This window comes from Oryx dammah, unplaced genomic scaffold (genome assembly GCF_014754425.2).
Source record: "Oryx dammah isolate SB20612 unplaced genomic scaffold, SCBI_Odam_1.1 HiC_scaffold_17, whole genome shotgun sequence".
NCBI classification, from domain to species: Eukaryota; Metazoa; Chordata; class Mammalia; order Artiodactyla; family Bovidae; genus Oryx; species Oryx dammah.
This window is the reverse complement of record NW_024070201.1, coordinates 64,627,489-64,650,331: the sequence shown is the minus strand read 5'-3', so window position 1 is coordinate 64,650,331 and position 22,843 is coordinate 64,627,489. Positions and strand designations below refer to the sequence as shown.

The 22,843-nt window shown below is 40.7% G+C and overlaps 1 protein-coding gene across 1 annotated transcript; it reads left to right on the top strand.

The window, feature by feature from the left end:
* Positions 1-325: 325 nt before the first annotated feature.
* On the top strand, positions 326-21,983 carry TRAF6 (TNF receptor associated factor 6). The gene is made up of 7 exons (XM_040259020.1): positions 326-534; positions 5,857-6,177; positions 10,148-10,298; positions 11,200-11,358; positions 12,741-12,812; positions 16,661-16,738; positions 18,089-21,983. Exons 2-7 carry the CDS (start codon positions 5,879-5,881, stop codon positions 18,956-18,958), a joined length of 1,629 nt encoding a protein of 542 aa, XP_040114954.1. The 5' UTR covers positions 326-534; positions 5,857-5,878; the 3' UTR covers positions 18,959-21,983.
* Positions 21,984-22,843: the final 860 nt, after the last annotated feature.

The following is a 22,843-nucleotide window of genomic DNA, read 5'->3' as shown; positions in this document are numbered from 1 at the left end:
ACAGAGTTCAGGAAAACACACACACACCTCTCAGTTCACACACACACTCAGCACACACACACACACCAGTTCAGGAACACACACACACACACCCCAGTTCACACACACACACACAGAGTTCAGGACTGCGGTGTAAAGAACGCGGGTGGGAGTCCCACCACGGAGGGACAGAAGCCCAGCGGGAGAGCGCTGGACCGGCCGCCTCGCGCCTGCGCCACAGCGCGCCTGCGCCACAGCGCGCCCGCGTGGAGGACCGCCGCCAGGGGACGCCCCCGCGCGGCTCGGCCCCTCCGTCTCCTCCCCGCCCGCTCCCCGCCCCTCGCTCCCCCTGCGAGCAGAAAAGGCGGAAGTAGGGGTGTCCAGCGCTGGGGCTCGGGCTCCGGGCGCCCAGGGGAGGCAGCGGTGGCGGCCTTCAAGTTAGGAGACTGACTTTCCGGCCACTTCGGTGCGGAGCGCGGCGCCTTCCTCTCCTGGCGCCGTGGCCGAGCGGAGTCGTGCGGCCGGGTGGAGTCGGCGGTCCAGCGAACCCGAACGGTGAGTCTTCTGACGGCTCTTGGAGGTCGCGGCCTCGCTCCCCACGAGCTGGGACGTCTCCTTCTCTCCTCTCACTTCCCACGGGTTGGGGTCGCTGCCCCTGTCCCCTGGCTTCCGACGGGTTGGGATTGCCGCCCCTGTCCCCTCGCTTCCCAAGGGCTGGGGACGCCGCCTCCTCTCCCCTGGGCTCCTACAGGTTGGGGACCCCGCCCCCTGTCCCCTCTGCTCCGCCGGCCTGCGGCCACCTCCTCTCCGAGTCACTCCATCCCCCAGCGGGAGTCGCGCGCCAGCTTCCTCCGCCCGACCTGCCCCACTCCGCGCATTCCCTTCCCAGAAGAGGAAATCGCCTCCTGGATTTTCCCGTCGCTCGGATGTTAACCCGCTTTAAAAAAAAAAAATCCCTCTTAAGTCCGTCGCGACTCCCTCTGTCACTGTCATGGGAAAGCTATTTTGAGGCTCCGTGTTGAACTCGGTAGACTTCCCAGGCAGCAAGCTTTTTTTTTTTTAATTCAGCTGACACGAATGTTTCCTCCCCCGCGCCTGCACTTGGGAGTTCTAGCGATTGTTCCTGACGCTGGGTTGATAAAGCTGTTCCTAGTATTTGGCTTCAGGGGAACTCCAGCTGAAAGTTAGGACTGTCTTGAGTGAACAGAAAGTACCTACAAGTTTTAGCGGCTTGAACCTGTGTTTTCTCTGGTTTCTCGGGAGAGTAATTTACTAAATGCCTTGCTGTACACAAGCATAGAAACAAGAAAAACTTTCTGAGTGTTGGCCTTGAGAATCTGGCCACAGGCGTTTTATCCATCCACTTGTGATTGCTAGGGAAGGGAGAAGGGGCTTTTCTGATCTTAAGGCGGGGGGTGGGGTGAGGACGTTGTGGCCCCTTTCATGACTCAAGGAAGGACTGTGTCTCCGGCGCTTGGCACTTGCTGCCGATGTGAAAATCAGAGTTTGAACCTGCACGCGCTGCATACAGCAGTATTTCAGAATGGTAACTTGAGGGCTTCTCTGTGACAGATTTGAATACCTGATAAGTTTGTGGCCTCAGATTTTGAAAGAAGTTGTTCAAATCTTTGCCTCTTGGAGGAGAACAAATAGTGCCTAGAAAGGGGAATGCCCCTCAAATGTGTGTTCCAGAATAAGGCATAGCAGTTGACTCTTTGGGCCAGCACTTCTTGCCCATTGCAACACTTCTGCAGGTCTTTGCAATTTTAGGAATATATTTTAAAGACCTAGTAATAGTTCTTGTTTCTAAAGCTAGTAGCAAATTAGAGGTGATTTCTCAGTGTTTTGTATTAACACAGTTTTACTTTATGTGAGTCACATGTTTAGCTATGAACAAATTTCCGTTGACTTAAAATTGACCATTTCAAGATATAACATTGATTTCTTTAGCTTGGTGGGTTTCTCTTCCTAGCATCTGTAGATCTTACAGAAACAAATTTTTGTGCATCACCCTACTCCCCCTCCCACAAGATATTTAACAGTATACTCTTTAGACTACTATACACACCCATGCTAATAGGGGAGTATAAGCTATGATTTCTTATAAGGCTATTTTCAGTATTCATTTTGCAGTCAAAATAAGTTGGCAGGGGATACATCCTACAATATTTAATTAATGCAGTGCTTACTAGGTTCACAAAAAGGGAATTATTCATGAAACTCTTAACCTACTAAGGAACCATGAACTTTGTACTGTCTCTTCTATTCATGTAGAAAGCCCCATGAATTCTAAATGTTAGAATAGAAAAGAGGCTGTAAGAAATCTTTATTTGCAAGTAAGAATATCTGTTAACTCTATTTTAGCTTATGAAAAGCCAAGCCTACCTCTGTAGCATCTCATGCAGTGGATACCTGAGGCACCATGTGAGGTTAAAAAAAAAAAGCCTAATAGAACGTAATATTTTCTACTTGGTTGCCAGATCATCTTCCATTCACTTCTGTAGCTGACTGTAAGCACTATTTTTTTCATTGGTGTTAATTAAAACAGTTACTCCTTGTAGTTAGGAAAATGATTTTCATTTAAGTCATCACAATCCCAAAAAGCAAAGGGAAAAATTGTTTTAACTTGCCAGAAAGAAAGAGTAAACCTAAAAATACTGAATGGCACTCAAAATACTGCCTTAGCTTAATTTTCCCTCTGCAGTATACTTACATGGGACTATATCCTGTAGACACAGTGACTACCTAAAATTTATTTGAAAGGTGTAAAGCTTCTGTTATTACTTCTTAAAAGCTTGAAAAGTAGTGGCAATTAGATTTTTAAGACATGCTCACTTTCGTGTCTTAACACTGCATTCCTGCAGTGGAATTCCTTTTAAGGAATTGTGACTGACTGGACAGATTTTCTTAGTAACATATTTGCTATAAAAGATCTCTTTCAACCTTCCAAGTTTTTTGAACTGGACAGCAAGAGGGCAGTATATAGACTATCCAGTAAACTAAATTTTAACTGGACATTTGGGCAGAAAAAGTAGACTTGGCTCAGTGACTTTTGCTTTTGTCTTCTGGCTGGCACTTTGATATATGCTGTATAACCAAACAAACATTAATTTCTCAAACGTGATTTCACTTTAAAAAAAATGAATAACGTTTCAAAAAGTAACTATACCTGGAATTATCAAAGGTATATAAAATGTATTCTCTCTTACTTAATCTACTCTTGGGAGTGGGAATTAGAAAGCCTTTGATATTGTGTATCAAAATGTGGCTCATGTTGGATAACCAGCATCATCTGTAAGAAATCATAAAAAGTTTACCTAAAGTAGTAATTAAACACAAAAATGTGTGTGTGTGTGTGTTTAGTTGCTAAGTCATGTCCAACTATTGAGACCCCATGGACTGTAGCCTGCCAGGCTCCTTTGTTCATGCGATTCTCCAGGGAAGAATACTGAAGTGGGTTGCCATTTCTTTCTCCAACAAAAATTTATATGGGGAAATAAAAAAAACAAAGGATATAAACCCTAGTATAGCATCACAGTGTCATCTGTCCTCAGATTTGGAGGGTGTAACGGGGGCCTTTTACCCCCTCCTGGAGCACAGGTGTAAAGACTAATTCTGTTTGTTTCCATTATCTTGCCTTTCCTTTCTTCTCATCAACTTGTACAGCCTTCCCTAGGAATGTGCATTACCTATAACAAGGCTTCTTGAACTGTTTTTAACTCTTTGAAAATATTATATCAAAACTAAAAAAATGAAACAAAACACCAGCCTTTCTTTACTGATTTTTTAGAATTCTATCAACCCAACCTAATAACACTGGACAGCTCATGTTTCATTAAACAGCTCGTGTTTAATAGAAGCTGTTGTTAGCATCTTAGTCTAGTGTCATAAAAATAATTGGAAAGAGTTTTAATAAAAACAGCTTGATAGACAAAGTTGTCAAAATATAGACAATTATAGGCTAGTACAAATTGCACAGATGCTGGGGTTAGGTGGTCTCAAGTTCTGATCCTAACCCTGTTTCTTATTAGTTGGTTAATCCTTGGCAAGTTGCTTAGCCTTTTAAAGATTCAGAGTTTTCCCTTTGACAAGTGGGAAGGGGGAACAATGAAATTGTTAAATAAAATAACTCTTATGGAGCCACACAGGGTAACTGATTTTACTTCGAAGCACAGTTCTAAGTGTTTTGCACATATTAATACACTTAATCAAATTCTGAGGTGGATTCTTTTGTTATCCCCATTTACAGATGAGGAAACTGAAGCACAGAAAGGTTATGTCATTTGCCCAGGGCATACACCAAATAATGGAGACGGAAGTTAAACTCGCATCATCCCATTCTAGCACTAAGCTCTTCACCAGTTCATGGTATTGCCTCTCCAGCCAGAATACTGTCTCATCCTTTGTAGGTGCTCATCAGATGGTTCTCAGGATTTCTGAGAAGGAAAATAAAGATCTCTATCGTGGTAAAAAGATTGAGGATTACTGTCTTAATCCACTGTTTGTCATGGAGGCAGACAGGATTTTTATATAGAAATGAGACAGGCTGAGGATACATTGTCTACAACATTGGCCAGAGAGTTACATTCTGTTTTCTAGAACTCTGGTTGATACTTAAACACAAGTTTGAACTGCATGAATCCACTTATAGGTGGATTTTTTTTCCCCAATAAATACTACAGCATTATGTCATCAGAGGTTGGTTGAATAAGTGGGTATAGACACAGACCATAAAGTTGTATGTGGATTTTTACTTGCGTGGGGGTCAGCACCCCTAACCCCCATGTTGTTCAAGGGTTAGCTGTATATCTGGCACGTAGACTGAGAATTTTCCTTCAGTGTGATTATCTACAGGAGGGACCTGGTTAACTAGACTGAATTGCTTTTAGACCTTAACTTGTTAACTTGTAAATTCCAGTAATGGTTTGAATTTGAAAGCATCCTTCCTACCCATGAAAGCCATAGTTTTCCATAGGCAAACAAAACTTCATTTTTTTTTCCAGTCATTAATAATGAAACATAGTCACTTGACTGAGGGCACGGGGATGTACAGATAATATGCTTTTAAATTCTGTTCTTCCTGTGTAATAGAAATTGCCACACTGAACATTTGGAGGTACAGTTGACCCCTTGAACAACACAGGTTTGAACTGCACAGGTCCACTTATATGCTTTTTTTTTTTTTTTTTTTTTTTCAGTACAGGATCTGTGGTTGTTGACTTCAAGAATGTGGAACTCTGAGAACAGAGGGCCAACTTGGATTTTTTATCGTGTGGGGGTTGGCACCCCTTACACCAAGTTGTTCATGGGTCAGCTGTACCCAATAGAATTTTAGGTCTAGAGAAGGAAACTGATATCCAAATGGTTACATCGCCCTAAATCACATAGCTAATAGTTTCTCATGGTCCTCTGATCCCTCCTGCACTGGTCGTCTTTGCACTGCCTGCCTGTCGTACTGTGGCCTTCAGCTCTGAATACTTGAAAAACCTCAGCAGCATAACTAAGTTTATTTCAACTGCTTAATGAACACCTGATAGGTGAAGGAGCTCATGCTAAGTACCGAGGAAACAAAAATTCTTGAAACTCCAGTCGTAGAAAACAGACATTTAAACAGATAATTATGCTAATTATTACAACTGAGGTATTTTTCTTCTGTTAACCTTATATTGCGGCTTTCTACTGGCTCACGAATTTCTTGTAAAATAGTACATTTATGAAGCAAAGCTAAAAAAAGCTTTGAAAGTTTTCTGTAAATGATATTAGCATAGCTAATGTATTAATATAGCCACTAAAAGGTGTCTTGCATAGGTAGCTGTGATATATACATGTGTGTGTGAATATATGTTAAGGGATTTTTTTTCCTTGCTGTGTCTACAGAGCAGTTGATGATCGCGTTACTATGAGTCTGCTACACTGTGAAAACAGCTGCGGATCCAGCCAGTCCGAGAGCGACTGCTGTGCCGCCATGGCTGCCAGCTCCTGTGGGACTGCAGCAAAAGACGACAGTGTGAGCGGGGCAGCCAGCACGGTGACTCTCTCCAGCTCCTTTATGGAAGAGATCCAGGGGTACGACGTGGAATTTGACCCACCCCTGGAAAGCAAGTACGAGTGTCCCATTTGCTTGATGGCTTTGCGGGAAGCTGTGCAAACACCTTGCGGCCACAGGTTCTGCAAGGCCTGCATCATCAAATCAATAAGGTACGTGAGCATAAAGCATGAATCAAATGCTGTAACAACCAAATGGAACATTATTACACAGAATAATCTTACACATTTATAAAAAAGCTGCCTCAGGGAAAAGAACAGTGGACAGAAAATGGAGAAATTTACATTCTTATTCCAATTCTTACTGTAGCATGAAAGGTAATTCCTATCTCCTTCCCTCTTTGACTCTTAGATAAATAAACAATAAGTAGCTCCTTCCACTTAAAGCAGTTGTATTACAGTCTGGAGTGTGTCTTGAAGCTTTAAGAAAATAATATAAAAAGTACCTTAAAAGATGATGCAGCTAGAATATGATCATCTCGATGGTACAAATAATGCTGACTCTGTAAGTAATCATTATTCTCATTTTAGCCACATTACATTTTTGTCTGCTACCTGAGGCCTATGGACCACTGTAAAATAACCAGTTTTTTTAAGGTATTGATTGACGGGACTTCCCTGGTGGCTCAGTGATAAAGAATCCATATACCAATGCAGGGGGCTTCCCTGGTGGCTCAGCTGGTAAAGACTCTAACTGCAATGCGTGAGACCTGGGTTCGATCCCTGGGTTGGGAAGATCCCTTGGAGAAAGGCTACCCACTCCACTATTCTGACCTGGAGAATTCCGTGGACTGTATAGTCCATGGGGTCACAAAGAGTCGGACACGACTGAGCGACTTTCACTTTCACCTAAGGCGTTGATCGACCAGGCTTCCTCAGTGGCTCAGTGGTAAAGAATCTGCACGCCTGTGCAGAAGATACAGGAGACTTGAGTCGATCCCTAAGATGAGACGATCCCCTGGAGAAAGAAATGGCAACCCAGTCCAGTATTGTTGGGACAGAGGAGGCTGGCAGGCTGCAGTCCGTGGGGTTGCAGAGTCAGACGTGACTTTGTGACGAAACAACACTGATCGATGCCTCTGCCAACATTCAGTGTCTCCTCACTGCCTGCCCCCTGCTGAATCCCCATCGGCGCTCTCGCAGGCTGCCCTGCTGCTGCCCTTGCCTGCTTCCAGACTGTTCTCGATATAGCAGCCAGAACGAACCTGGTGAGATACGTAAGATGATGTTATCTCGGCTCCAAACATTGCAGCCGGTCATCTGGCAGTGCACGCCAAAGCCCTTGTAAGACCTCATGTAACAGGGCCGTACGTTTTCTCTTGTCTTTGTTCAGTCACTAAGTCACGTCTGACCACCTTTCTATTAGACTCCGTTCCCTCCACCTGTTCACTCTTTTCTGTTCCTTGAATTTGCCAAGTATGCTCTTGCCTTGTGTAGTTGGCTATAGCTGTTCTCTCTGCATCTTATCCGCTAAGTGCTTAGTCAGTGCACTTTATTACCGCTCAAATCTCACCTTCTTGTAAGTACCCTGGCCTCCCTGTTTATACCACAGTGTGCCTTCCCCCTCATCTCCCCATACTCCCCCTTTCTCCCTTAAGTACTTTTTTTCTTCAGCACTTTTCATCTTTAAAAATACAGATAATTTATGTGCTTCTTGTCAGCTTACGCCCTCGAAAGATAAGCTCCTTGAGAGCAGGGATTGAGAACTTTATTTCTTGATATTTCCTAAGTGCTGATACATAGTAGGTGCTCAGTAAGTCATGATTGCTTCAACTGATGAAAGTATATGGGATTTCCACAAAGGAATAAAATTCATCTAAGAAATACATGTATTTTACTATTATTCAAAAGTAGATGGGAACATTTTTAGGAGTTCTGTACAAGACCAAAAAATGGAAGAAGTAGAGGAATTTTAGGTTTTTCAGCTAATAAGCATCTACTTACATTGGTGAGATCATTTTTAAGTAGGTTATCTGGCCATTCACTCATCTTGTAAGTTTTTCTTTTGACCTTTAAATAGATTATTTTTTTCTTGTGGCATCCCTTGTCTGGTTTGGTGTCGGTAATGCTTGCCTCATAAAAGGAGTTTGGAAATGTTCTTTCCTCTTCTGTTTTTCTTTGGAAGAGTTTGAAAAGGATTGGTATTCTTCTTTAAATGTTTGATGGCATTCACTAGTGAAACCATCTGCTTCTAGACTTTGTTTGTTGGAAGGTTTTTGATTACTGATTCACTCTCCTTACTGGTAATCTAGTCTGTTCAGATTTTCTGTTTCTTTATGATTCAGTCTTGGAGGTTGTATGTTTCTTGGAATTTATCCATTTCTTTTAGGTTGTCAAATTTGTCGCCATATACTTGTTCACATGAGTCTTTGCATCTGTGGTATCAGTTGTAATGTCTCCTCTTTCATTCTGATTTTATTTATTTGAATCCTCTTTTTTCTCTTGTGAGTCTAGCTAGACTTTTCTATAAAATTTGAATTTGTGGTAACCTCATCCATACTTGGGAATTGGCTTAATTTAAATTAAAAGGGAGCATGTGTCTCACTTCAGTTTTGGAGAAAAATTTGTTAACCAGTGGTGAATTGCCAGTGTCTCTTTAGGGTTGGTTTTCTCACCCTCCACACTATCAGCAGTTTGAGCCAGGTGGTTCTTAGTTGTGGAAGAATGTCCTGGGTGTTATAGGATGCTTAACTGCATCCTGGACCTCTGCTCACTGGGTGGTGAAAATAGGCCCACTTCTGCAGTTGTGAGACCCAGAGCATCTCCAGACGTTGCCAGATGTCCCCTGGGGCTCAGAGTGGTCCCAACTGAGACCACTGGCTTAAGGTATACATGAGTGTTAAAGGCTTACCTTTTTTTTTTTTCTGTTTATAATGATTTTTAATTTATATTTCGATTGAATCAAGAGTACATTATGAATTGTTGCTTTTTCTGTAGGTGAAAGGGTACAGTATTTTACCAAGTGTCACACATGCCCAGGAAGGTAACTAATCTTTAGCGGTTTTTTAATAGCAAGATACTCATGAAAGTAGTGGAACAGTGATCTGAAAAGGAAGTAAAACCCACAAAAGGAAGTTGAGGCCTTTTTTCTTTTTTTCTATCTCCTTCTAAACTAGAAATGACCACTAACTTTGACTTTAATGTTCTTAAGGAATGGCTCAGGAATTTCTTGTCGGTATAATCATTCAGAGCATCAAAAGACATCTCAATCCAGTTCCATATTCTTTTGGAGTGATTGCTTATGCAGTGGATAATTATTTCCAGTTCACTTTGAAAGGTTCTTCTTACTTTCTCTTAAACACCCAATCATCTAGGTTTGGGGAATATATTTCAGTAAATTTGTTTATGTCCCTGCTTCTCAAAAAGATATTTGACAGTGTAATAATGCAATCTGAGAGAGGCCCATAAACAATGACTATGTCACACCATTTCTAGTTCTGAGACATTTGACAGCACAGTTTATTTTCAGCACCTTTACCTGCCACAGGAACCACCACTGTTGCTTTACACATAGGAAGTGCACAACCAGTGTCTGAGCGATGGGTGCTCTGTAGCCTCCCTGACCTGCCACGTTTTGTGAGTGAAGATTGAAACATCACAAAAAGTGAAAGGGGAATGACAGACACCCAAGCTTCTTGGGGATAGTTTTTCCCATCATTGGACAGAATAAACCATGGGGAAGCAGGAGATAGAGGTCCTTTTAACTCCCCAACTGCATTGTACCCATGACACAAAGATACAAGAACCTGGTGTTGTCCATGAGCCAGTGTTGATAACCTTCAGAGTAAACCTTAAAAATGTGGCCTCACGGGGTTACTGCTAATGGATTTAATTTTTACTTATGACTAATAACTGTAGACATGTTATTAGTGTATTCTGAGCAGCATATATTTAGTTACATCTCCCTAGTATGTTAAATGGCTGCTGTCAGAACACAGGCAAGACTGGTTCATAAACTGTCCATAAAAGGACAGTTTATTTTGGTGATATTATACAATACAATGCATTTATTTTCTATAAGAAATCATATATGAAGAATTTATATATGATGTATTATTGTTTTGTATTTTCTAAGGTGAATGTTTGTTTTAAATCTATTAAATAACGTATTTGTTTCTTTTAGGGATGCAGGTCACAAATGTCCAGTTGACAATGAAATACTGCTGGAAAATCAACTATTTCCTGACAATTTTGCAAAACGAGAGATTCTTTCTTTGATGGTGAAATGTCCAAATGAAGGTTGTTTGCACAAGATGGAACTGAGGCATCTTGAGGTATTAAAGTTATTTTCTAGCCATGTGCATTTATGCAAGAAGTTCCTGGAGAACGGGGACTTTGCTTTGTCCATCTGGATATTGCCACTGCTTAGCATATAGTGATTGGCTAGTAAATTCTTACTGAAATAACACCAACCCTTTCATTATTGAGTATAAATATAAGTAGAATCCAGAAATTTCTTTTTCCATCTACTCTGGCTTTACACCCTGTGATAATAAAAAATAAATGAGTATTCTTCTAAAAGTCTTTTGGGTGAACTTTATCTGCAATGAAACTGAAGAGCATTTTAAATGTCTCACGTTTTAATCCCATAGCTTCATTTCTCTCATTTTGAAATAAGCAACAAGCCCCACGTAGTCATCATCTTAGCACCTTCATCATACTTTTTTCTCTGGTTTTCTAAATTATTCATTTTATTTTGAAGTAAATGGAGTTCTACAATAGCTTAAGATGAACTGAAGCCACCAGATAAAAGAATTTGCTTTTAAGTTAATCAATCCTTAGTGTGGTGGTTTTTATGAGAAGTTAAATATTGCTTAAGTTCCATTTGAAATTAAGCATTTAAAATATACATGTAGCTTACCCCCTTAGCTTCTTTTGAAAGAGTGGTCTTTTGGACACAGCACTAAATTGACAATGAGAAAATCTGCTTCTTCCCAACCCTCTTCCCTAATTAGATAAATGAACCTGAAAAGTCAAGTCCTTTGTATAAACTTTCAATTCACAACCATTATTTGAAAAAAATCCATTAAAGCCTTCATATTGTGGTTCTGTGGTATGTACTACACAAAGTAGGTTCAGTAGCCAATTCTGTAGAAGAGAGCAGTATGTTCTTAGAATGTATTTAGGAAATTTCTCAAGGACTGGCAAATACTGCTTATTTATTTTTCTTCATAGGAGCATCAGGCACACTGTGAGTTTGCTCTTATGAGTTGTCCGCAATGCCAGCGTCCCTTCCAGAAATGCCACCTTAATTTTCATATTCTCAAGGAGTGTCCAAGGAGACAGGTTCCTTGTGAAAACTGTGCTGTATTAATGGCATTTGAAGATAAAGAGGTATGTACTAAGTTGGATTTGTTGATTCAACTACTGTTTTATTTTTTTAATGTACAGTGGAAGGAGTTAGCAGAGATGAAGATGTTAATCTAGTCCTGAGTCTGTGTTATCAATTGTGAGAAGACTAGACTGAGTTTAAGAAAGTAAGTTAAGTAAACCGTTTTAGTGAATGAATGTAGGGTTTATATTTTCGTCTCTTTCTTGGAAAGCATTATTTCTGCTCCTTAACCACTGTAGATACGAGTAACAAAACCTAGGAAAGTATGTGCTGATCTGTTTCCCTACGTAAATTTTAATAACCAGTTTTGGATTAGAGACAAATAATTGCTGTATAAGATTTACATTTTTCTCTTTAAAAAAGAGAATGAGTTGTTGAAACTTTGAGGAGATTAAATTAAATCCCACAAAGTATGCTTCTTTGGTGATAATTCATTGAGCTGTACACCTACAAATGAATTCACTTTTCTGTACTTAAGTTATACTTCAATTAAAATGTTTATTTTGTAAAAGAAACTCCATGGCACCTGCCAGCATCATGATGATAGAACATTTTTTTCCATTTATAGACACATTAAGTGATTCTATATTAATATTATCAATGGGAAGGCCAGCACAGAGATCCTAGATCCTGTATCCCCATCCTGTGTCCTTTTTACTAAAATAATGTATGTACAGTTTATGTTCTTTTTACTATCAAGATATTTCCTTAGACTTTTATTTCTTGCAGATTCATCTTGGTAGTGTTCCTACTTATGAGATCAAGCATATTATGCTTATTAAGTTGATTAATTATTCAAACACTGTCAGCTAACTTGATAAAAACAGTGAAGTCTGAGGCATAATTATAGCAAATTGGTGTCTTCTTAAACTTCAGTAAAAATGGGCCTAACCAGGAGGGTTGGTTATTTCTTACATTTATTGTATTCTAGAAAACAAGGCTCATTTTTCTGGGGCCTTCAAGAACCTAGGCCACATGCCCCAATCATGCTTCTGTTCTTTACCCTCCTGATAAAAGTTTTAATTAAATCATCTTGCTGCTGCTGAAAATTTTTGAAAAGAGGTCTTTGGAGAATTATAGTATTGATGAATGATGTCCAAACAGTCACAGATGCTCTATGACTTTCAATCAGGTTTTAAAAAGTTATTTAAAAGATTCTCTTTTGCATACTATCATATTCTTTCAAAGAGCTGGAAGGTGAGATGAATCTCATTTCTTCACTGGCAAAGGGAGAGAAAATAACCATTATAGATGATTCTCACATTTTTATTTTATACACCCCAGTGTCCTAATTTATTCATAGTGAAAAATATTGCTTTTTATAAAAATAGGTTGTTTTTAGCTTTTCTCATGTTTTTTCTTATATTTCGCCAATAAAATTTAGATTCATGAGCAGAACTGTCCTTTGGCAAATGTCATCTGTGAATACTGCAATACCATGCTCATCAGAGAACAGGTATAGTGATTCTCTTTCATAAACCAATGTTTCCATAAATAGATTAAAGAAGTGAATTAGGTCTTTAATCGAAAATTTAAATCAATAAGGCAAAAGGAATGCAGATTGAAGAAGAATTAAAACTTTGTGAGTTTTAAATGCAAATCAAAGTCACAATCAGTTGTCCCTTCCCACCAGTCAGAATGGCTATCATTTAAAAGTCTACAAATAATGAATTTTCGAGAGGGTGTGGGGAAAAAGGAACCCTCCTACACTGTTGGTAAGAATGTAAATTGGTGCAGCCACTGTGGAAAACAGCATGGAGGTTCCTTAAAAAAATAAAAGTGGGACTGCTGTCTGATCTCATAATCCCACTCATGGGCATATAGCCCCCAGAGATGAAAAGTCGTAATCTGAAAAGGCACATGGGGAACTCCTGGCAGTCCAGTGGTTAGGACTCCGCACTTGCACTGCCAAGGGTCTGGATTCAACTCTTGGTTGGGGGAACTAAGATCCCACAAGCCACACCGTGTAGCACAGAAGAAGAAAGCAAAGGTTCATGCCCCCCAGTGTTCGTAGCTATGTGATTCACAGCAGGCAAGACTTAGAAACAAACTAAATAGATGTATTTAGATGTATCACCCGTCAACAGATGATGGGTGTAAGAAGATGTGGTGTATGTATATAGACGTTAGACTATTACTTAGTCCATGGGGTCGCAGAGTCAGATACGCCTGAGCGACTGAAGCATGGCAGCAGCCACAGGAAAGAATGGAGTGCTGCCGTTTGCAGCGGCATGGATGCACCCGGGGAATCTCACACCAAGTGAAGCAAATTAGACAGAGAAAGACACACGCTACACATCACCACGTACATAAGGGGTCCAGAAATGATGCCAGTGGATCTGTGTACAAAAAAGAGGCCCAGAGATAAAAAAACAAACTTAGGGTTACGGAAGAAGAAAAACAGCGGGGAAGGATAAATTAGGTGTGTTGAATTAACAGATACAAACTACTATACATAAAATAGACAGGCAACAAGTATATACATAGCACACTGGGGAACTATATTCAGTATCTTGTAGCAACCTATAATGGAAAGTAATCCGAAAAATATAAATATATATGTAACTGAATCACTTTGCTATCTACTGGAAACTAATATAATATTGTAAATCCACTATATTTCAATTTTTTAGAAAACTTGAGTTTTTTTCTGATATATTGATATAATACTTTCAGAAAGAACAAAGTATTCAGTCATAAGTACTTAAAATTCCTAAATCATTAACATAATATCTGTGTTTATGTATATTCATAAAAGTTCCAAACAAAGCCAAGTAATTTTTAGATAAAAATAATTTAAAATGCCCATTTAAAGAACAAAAAACTTTATAAGAAATACATCTTTAGATTGTGAAATAAGGGTGTTAGGTATCCAGAAACCACTTGAAAAGAAGAAATAGAAGGAAACAAGTCTGTAGCAGAAGGTTATTTATTGCCATGGCCCCTGAGGCATGTGGGAGATTCCAAGATCTGTAGCCCATCTGTTTTGTTGTCTTAGACCCCTGATGGGGCATCATCAGAAGTTGTAATAGAAAACTATTCATTTTTATTATTAATAGAGAAAGGAAAGTTCCATCTGGTTGCTATCTTCTGACATTTGGAGAGTTTACCCACAGAATATGAATATTAGTCACTAAATATTTATACACCCATGAAATCTGCAAACCCAGAGATCATAATTGATTACCTTACTAAGTAGGAAAAGCAAGACCTGTCCCTCAACTAAATTTTTCCATTCATGTGTTAACAGAGTCCTTTAGTTTTTTTTCCAACAGGGCCTTAATTTGAAGGTGTTAAACTTCTTTTTGCTTATGAACTCTCACCTACTTGGTTTTTCTTTTTTGCTTTGTTTTGATGTTTAAAGGAAAGCACATCTAAAACCTAGCAGAAGTAAAACTTAATGTAGGAAAAAATGCTAGGTTTAGAGTCAAAAAACCTAGATTTTGACTCTGACTGTGCGATTGTCTTGCACGTTGATCTCTGATAAGAAAGTTGACGTTCTAAGTTAGGGATTAGTAAACCAGCCCACCAGCTAAATCTGACTGCTACCTGCTTTTTTCAATAAGTTTCATGGAAACACAGCCGTGCCTATGCATTTGTGTCTTGTGTATGGCTGGTTTTGTACTGCAGTGGTAGAGTTGAGTACTTGTGACAGAGTCCATGGGCTTCCTAGATGAAACTAGTGGTAAAGAACCTGCATACAAGACCTGGGTTCGATCCCTGGGTTGGAAAGATTCTCTGGAGGAGGGCATGGCAACCCACTCCAGTATTCTTACCTGGAGAATCCCATGGACAGAGGGGCCTGGTGGGCTGCGATCCAGAGGGTCGCACAGTCAGACGCAATGAAGCGACTTCACACATATGTACATGACAGACCCTATAGGGCTTACGAGGCTGAAAATATTTGCTCCATGGCCCTTCAGAGACAGCTTTGCTGACCACTGTTACAGACTAGGTGAAGTGAAGGGTGGAATAAGTGATCGCTGATGTCGTTTCTGAAGGGTCACATGGGTTGCTGTTTCCTCCTCCAGCTCAAGTTGCCTAGTCATCATTATTTTCATTGGAGATTTAGCTACATATTTGGTCATTGCAAGAAACAACAATCTTGTAAAACAGACAAATACAAATAGCAGTATTACTCAAGTCATAAGTGAGAATTAAGCCAAAAACTTCCATTAGGTGCAGCCCAGTATATTGTTAGGTCATCTGAGATTATAGCTAAACTAAATTTTTAGAGGAAATTTCGTACCACTTTCAGAAAACATAATTCTGCATAATGAATCTTACCTTAAAGAATGTTTTTTTGGAGTCCCCAAATTAAAAGCCGAGACTTCTTTAAAACTTAGGTGCTTAAAGTGTCTTCTAACATCTGGGTCTCCCCATTGTAGTCAGAGTATGTGCAGGTTAACAGAAGATAACAAGCTATGAAAGGTGGTCATGAGGGAAACACAGGGTGCAGTCAGTGGCTCTGATGTACACAGTTTACTGGTCCCTCATCACGGGCCTGAGAGTTGGACCATAAAAGCTGAGCGCCAAAGAATTGATGCTTTTGAACTGTGGTGCTGGAGAAGACTCTAGAGAGTCCCTTGGACTGCAAGGAGATCAAGTCAGTCAATCCTAAAGGAAATCAATGCTGAATATTCATTGGAAGGACTGATGCTGAAACTGAAGCTCCAATACTTTGGCCACCTGATGCAAAGAGCTGACTCATTAGGAAAGACCCTGATGCTGGGAAAGATTGAAGGCAGGAGGAGAAGGGGACGACAGAGTACCAGATGGTTGGATGGCATCACCAACTCAGTAGACATGAGTTTGAGCAAATTGTGGAAAATATTGAAGGACAGGGAAACCTGGTGTGCTCCAGTCCATGGGGTCGCAAAGAGTCAGACATGAGTGAGTGACTGAACTGAACTGAACTGAATCAGTGGCATAGACCTCAGTGAGAGTTGTAGTTGCATTGAGGATGACATCAGAAGGTGCTTTTTCTTTAAAATGCCGCTAGAGGGTGCCAGTTCTCCAACAATAGGAATAAACTCATGTTCTCAAATGAATTTTGAGTGATTTGGGGGCACAGTATGAGATGTTGATATTTCCTTTCTCTGTGACTTTTGGAAGTAAATATCACTTTAATCTTTGTGGGCTAACTGGTTTCTGTTTCAGCTGCTCAGCTCACCCATTGTATCAGAAGCAGCCATAGACAATATAATCTTGTTTAGATGAAGTGTTATTCTTTGAGTATGATCTTGTCAACTAGAATATTAAATACAGGGAGAAACATCTCTCAGCCTTTGCTTTGGTTTTCAGATGCCCAATCACTATGATCTAGACTGTCCTACAGCCCCAGTTCCGTGCACATTCAGTGCTTTTGGTTGCCATGAAAAGGTAAGTTGGTTTTTTTTTAATTCTCAAATACAGATCAAGAAAATTAAGTTATATAGTGTGGTAGAGGGTAACAGTGGAATTGGAGATGGCTGACATGCTGTTTATGTGGTCTTTAGCGCCAAAGAGAAATTGGGACTCAGAATATTGATTTGGGGAAGTAGTTAGTTGGTGATTTCAGTGGGAGGTGTGATTGGGATTGCGTGGAGTGTACTGGAAAGAGAAGTAGCCCAGGAAAGGAGCCATGAATGAATAGTCTCAGATGCTGGTGAATCAGGCAAGGAGTAAGTATTGTTATGATCTCTGACATGAGTTTAAGACCTAGTGAGCGGTTTTCTCGGGTACCTGAAAGACAGCAGTGTTTGTGGTAAGTCAGTCTTTCTGGAGAGGGTGAGTACACTGGCTTTTCTGCTGTGCCTTTATATGAGGTGTTTTTTGTTTTTTTTTTTTACAGTAAGTATGCATGTAATAACTTAAATGAGCAAATAGTCTATAGTATGATTACACTTGATGGGAAAATCCTGTATGGCTTGTGTGCATAGAGAGAAAGACTTAAAATGTATCAAAATGTTCATGGTAGGTGAGATAACAGGTAGCTTATTTTCTATTTGATCATCTACCCTTTCTTTCTATAATGTACTTGAATTACCCTCACAATAGAATTGTTATATTATGTTTTTTTCATATAACAATTAAGCTATTCTTGATGATCTTAGAAAAATAGGAAGAACAGGGAAGATTCCACTTTGCAGTAGATTTGTAAAAGTAAGTGCGGGGTTGGAGACAGTGCAGGTGGATGACTCTTGGTTATAAAAGGAAGAGGAAGAAAATGGTATTAGCTTGAGGGAGACACAAGATCAATAAAGGGGTTGCTCCCCCTGCACCCTGGTTTTTTTTTAACAGGAAAGACTTTAATAAATCTGTTCTGAGGGGAAGGGTTAAGAGGAGAGAATGTTTGAAGATAAAGGAGAAAGCAGATGGCTAAACAAAACCTTCTGCGGAGGTGAAAAGTGATGGATGCCACTTGGAGCCCAGGTGAAGCATTAATTTAGGACAAGAGGAGGTCAGCTCTGAGTCCAAAGAGGATGGGCATAGATCCTGATACTTTTACAAATGGGAGGAGGTTTGTCTGAGTGAAACCTGAATGAATATTCAGCAGATAGCCTCTCAGTTTTTCAGGGAATGAAGAGGCAAGATCATTTCTCTGGATGGAGAATCTGATGCAGTTAAAGAAGGTTGTAGGGAACTGAGGCAAGTGATGATGTGACCAGAACCTTTTATTTGACTTGGCTAGGTCCCTTTCCTAGTGTTCGCATCTCTGTTCCTAACCTGAGGCCTGTGTGTGATTTTCAGATGCAGAGGAATCACTTGGCACGCCACCTGCAAGAGAACACCCAGTCGCATATGAGAATGATGGCCCAGGCTGTCCAGACTTTAAGCCTAGCGGTGGCTCCCGCGCCTCAGTGCACCATGCCTCCGTATGACTCTGTCCCTCCCACCCGGCCTTCCTCTGGGCGTCACTCCGAAGTCCACAATTTCCAAGAAACCATTCAACAGTTAGAGGGTCGCCTTGTAAGACAAGACCATCAAATCCGGGAACTGACTGCGAAAATGGAAACCCAGAGCATGTATGTAAGTGAGCTCAAGCGAACTATTCGAACCCTTGAGGACAAAGTTGCTGAAATAGAAGCACAGCAGTGCAATGGGATCTACATCTGGAAGATTGGCAACTTTGGGATGCACTTGAAATCACAAGAAGAGGAGAAACCCGTTGTCATTCACAGCCCCGGGTTCTACACGGGCAAGCCCGGCTACAAACTATGCATGCGCCTGCACCTGCAGCTGCCGAGCGCACAGCGCTGTGCCAACTACATATCCCTCTTTGTCCACACGATGCAAGGGGAGTACGACAGCCACCTGCCTTGGCCCTTCCAGGGAACGATCCGCCTTACAATCCTTGATCAGTCTGAAGCAGCTGTGAGGCAAAACCATGAAGAAATAATGGACGCCAAACCAGAGCTCCTGGCCTTTCAGAGACCCACCATCCCCCGGAACCCCAAGGGTTTTGGCTACGTGACTTTTATGCATCTGGAAGCCCTCAGACAAAGAACCTTCATCAAGGATGACACGTTATTAGTACGCTGTGAGGTCTCCACCCGCTTCGACATGGGCAGTCTTCGGAGGGAGGGCTTTCAGCCACGGAGTACTGACTCAGGCATATAGCATCCCCTGATTTGTTCAAGAAACAACAGAAAAGACATCTGGAGCAAACTTACCCTGTTCTCAATAATAATGTACAAACAAACAAAAAAAAAAAACAATGGGAAAGATATAATATGAGTGAATTTTATTTGACTTCCTATGGATTTCAGGGGATTTGAGCCAAAATCCTTGGAAGCTTAAGTTCTCATTCACCCTGGTTTTTCCTCCAGGGTGTTATTAAGGCTATTCAGGGACTACTTTAAACCCTAAATATAACCATACTTATTAAATGCAACTGTGTTATCTATCAAATAATTCTCCTTTAAGTTGTTTCATTCTACCTTGCTTACTATTTCCTTTAGGCTACAGTGTAGCATTTCTCCAGAGTTAGAACTCAGAACCATGTGAAAACCAGCTGCTAGGTGTTAGGCTATACATCCTTTTTTGTCTGTTCCAGACAGAGTGAATTACACAGCCCTTCCATGGTTCTTTGTTACCTAATGGAGAAGGCGATGGCACCCCACTCCAGTACTCTTGCCTGGAAAATTCCATGGACGGAGGAGCCTGGTGGGCTGCAGTCCATGGGGTCATGAAGAGTCGGACACGACTGAGCGACTTCCCTTTCACTTTTCACTTGCATGCATTGGAGAAGGAAATGGCAACCCACTCCAGTGTTCCTGCCTGGAGAATCCCAGGGACGGGGGAGCCTGGTGGGCTGCCACCTACGGGGTTGCACAGAGTCGGACAGGACTGAAGCGACTTAGCAGCAGCAGCAGCAGCAGCAGCAAGGTCTAGAACAAGGAGATGCACACACATAATCACCAACATAGAAAGTTTAAATGTCTCACCTAGTCAGCCAGTATGGCAGCTCATTGGTGGTGAGAAAAGCTATTTGAGCCCAGAAATTTTCAGCTCTCTTGAACACTGCTGTTCCTGTGATTGTTGTCCAAAAATAAGTACCTGTCAAGGTACATGTAAAACAATAAAGTTGTTCTTGTTCCATAGGTAAAAGAAAGCCTGAAGGAAAGCTACTACTTTTTGATGACTTATTTTCTTCTTTGTGCAGCTTACCTGTTTTACATTTTTTTCTACAATAAACTGTCCTTTCCTCAGAGAAAAAAAGTTACATGTTGCCACAAAACATTCAACCCTAACAAAAAAAGGAAATAATATTTAAAAGCTTCCTGGTCAAATTTCTATTAAAAGTATGTCTGTGCATTAGGTACTGAGGTGAGTCATTTCCTGCTTTGGTTATGTTATTTTTTTTTTCTACTAACTTGGGAGCCTTAAATCAAAACAAAAACAGGTTTTTACCTCACTTCAGCTTATCCTAGTTTCAGGTTTCCCTGAAGGAGTTGGATTAGATATTTCTAAGGTCCGTGCAAACCATAAAATTCTGTTTTAAGAAATGAAGTTCTAACCAGCAGAATGTTGACAGTAATTACAAAAGGATTTTGCCAATAAAAAATTGGTTTATTTTTTGCTAACGTAGTACTTCAATTTAGTATCAATTTAGGGTCTCCTTTTAATTTGAACAATTTTTTAAAACTCCCAGCATTTGGCATTTTGTAATAAACCTGCCACTTACTATATACTCATCATTCCTTGTGAATGTGGGATAAGAGTAATGATCAGACTGTCTTTCCACATAGACGGTTTTGTTGACTCCAGCTCAGAATCAAAACTTAGCTGGAAAGTGGATCTCTTCCTTTCATTTTTCAACCCTCCAGTCCCACTCTGAAACATGCTGGTTTGGACCCAGCTGACCTACAAGTATCTGGGCTGTGTATCTGTTTTGTTAACCTTTTAACATTAATTTTTGGAAATTGTTAAAAATAATTTCTTCTTTTCCCAGAGATATCCAGCCCAGTGTTCATTGAAACTTGCTACAGGTCGTACCCTTTGTTATTGGAAAACAAGTCAGCATGCTGACTGGTAGTTTGGTGGTTCGTTTTCTTTTTTTTTAACCTGTCCTTTAGCTGTTGCAGCAATGACGGTTTCTGGCTGTTCTGCAGAATGGTTGGGGGGACTAAATGCATGTGTGTGCAGCCGCTCAGTCGTGGCCAACTCTGTGACCCCATGGAGGGTAGTCCACCAACCTCTTGTCCATGGGATTTCCCAGGCAAGAATACTGGAGTGGGTTGCCATTTCCTTCTCCAGGGGATCTTCCTGACTCAGATTGAACCCAGGCCTTCGGCATCTACTGCATTAGCAAGTGGATTCTATACCACTGCGCTACCTGTGAAGCCCTGAAATAGGATGAAAATTGAGGATTTTTTCCCCCTAATGATGGACTAACGCATTGGATGCTCTCTAGCAATTAGTTTTTGTGGCAGGTATAGAATTATAAAATTGCCCTTCATTACTGTTTTTATACCATAAGTCTTAGATAAACTAAGAGCATCCATGTGGGTAGAGTACACCCTCCTCAGAAGGGAGCAGTTGCTGTCTTCCCTCTGCCCAGGGAATCCTCAAGTCTTTGGGGGACCAGAAAATGTTCTTAATGATTAGATTTTTCTAACTTACGATTTTGAAATATCTTTCCTTAATTCAGTAACTGCTGTTCTTGTTTTGCCTCAATTAAATTATCATTGTTTTGTGTGAAATACCATCAGGTGTTTTTGTGATACCCAGTTCCATAAATACCTAAGCAGTGCAGTGCCTTGAGGAAATGAAAAAGAAGCAATAGTTTTGAAGCTTTTTCCTCCTCTCCTTGCAATTCCAGTTATAAAATTTCATAAAATGCAGGAAAGTAATCCTGGATAGGGGACACGTGGAGAAAGGAGACGTGCTCCTTTCAAGGGGCGTTGGCAGCAGGACACTGGCCCTGCCTATGGGACAGGAGTGGGGAGGGGCACAGTCCACTCCTCTCTCAGGGCTGGAGGCTCTGAAGGTCCATGCATTCCCTCCATTTCCTGGGAAGTCTGCAAAGCGCAGCTGCCGTGCTGTCTCTCAAAAGGGAGAACCTCCTCTTAGAGCTTCCTTGTCTCCGCTGATTGCAGCTCCCCAACTGTCTCCTAGATTTCAGGATAAAAGCTAAATAGAGCGCCCATGGGAAAAAGGGCAGGTGGATTTCTGTATTCCAGGAAAGAGATGCAATCAGTGGTCCTGAAAGCACATAAGCACTTCCACTTGAGCCCTGAGGGGCATGTCAGCGATGAGCAGCAGGGCAAGGTTCTGTCCAAGGCAGAAACCCTAGACTTGACGCCCTGCCTGGCACACAGCACAAACGATCATGAACGTTGAAGTTCACCATTTTATGGTAGGTTATTTGTCATGTAATGTTTTCTGGTAAGGACTAGATATTTGGGGATTGTTTGGTTGTTTACTTTTTTCCCCCAGCACTTTATTATGCAGTTTCTCAAATATGCAGAATTATTGAAAAAATTTTACAGTGGTCACTACCTAGAATTCACAAATAGCATTTGGTTACATTGCCTTATCACTTAAGAGTGCTACTTTTAATGAGACTTGTTCAAGTGTCGTTTCTCTTTTAAAATTGCACTGCTAAAATAATTGAACAGCTTTAAGCGAGTTGTTTTAAACTCTGGGGAAATGTGATATTTGCATTATAGATGGAATTGTAGTCCTTACTTTACACTAGTTTTAAACGTGTAAATCTGTCCTGTTGAATTTCAGACTTATTTTGCCTGAAGGAATGTTTTTCTATAACAATTATTTTGAAGTCCTTGATCAATTGTACGGAATATTCTGATGTTGTTTTCACACTTGATAAATTATCTAATTAATTTTTCTGGTGAGAGTGTACGTGGGGCTCATTTTGCTTAAAGTTTCAGGATAGTGTTCCCAGAGGGCCTGAAGAGGCAGGGTAATTATTTAGCATATAAACCACTAAATTAGGAGCTAAGAGATTTAGATTTTACCCCTGACTGACTATGGACAAAT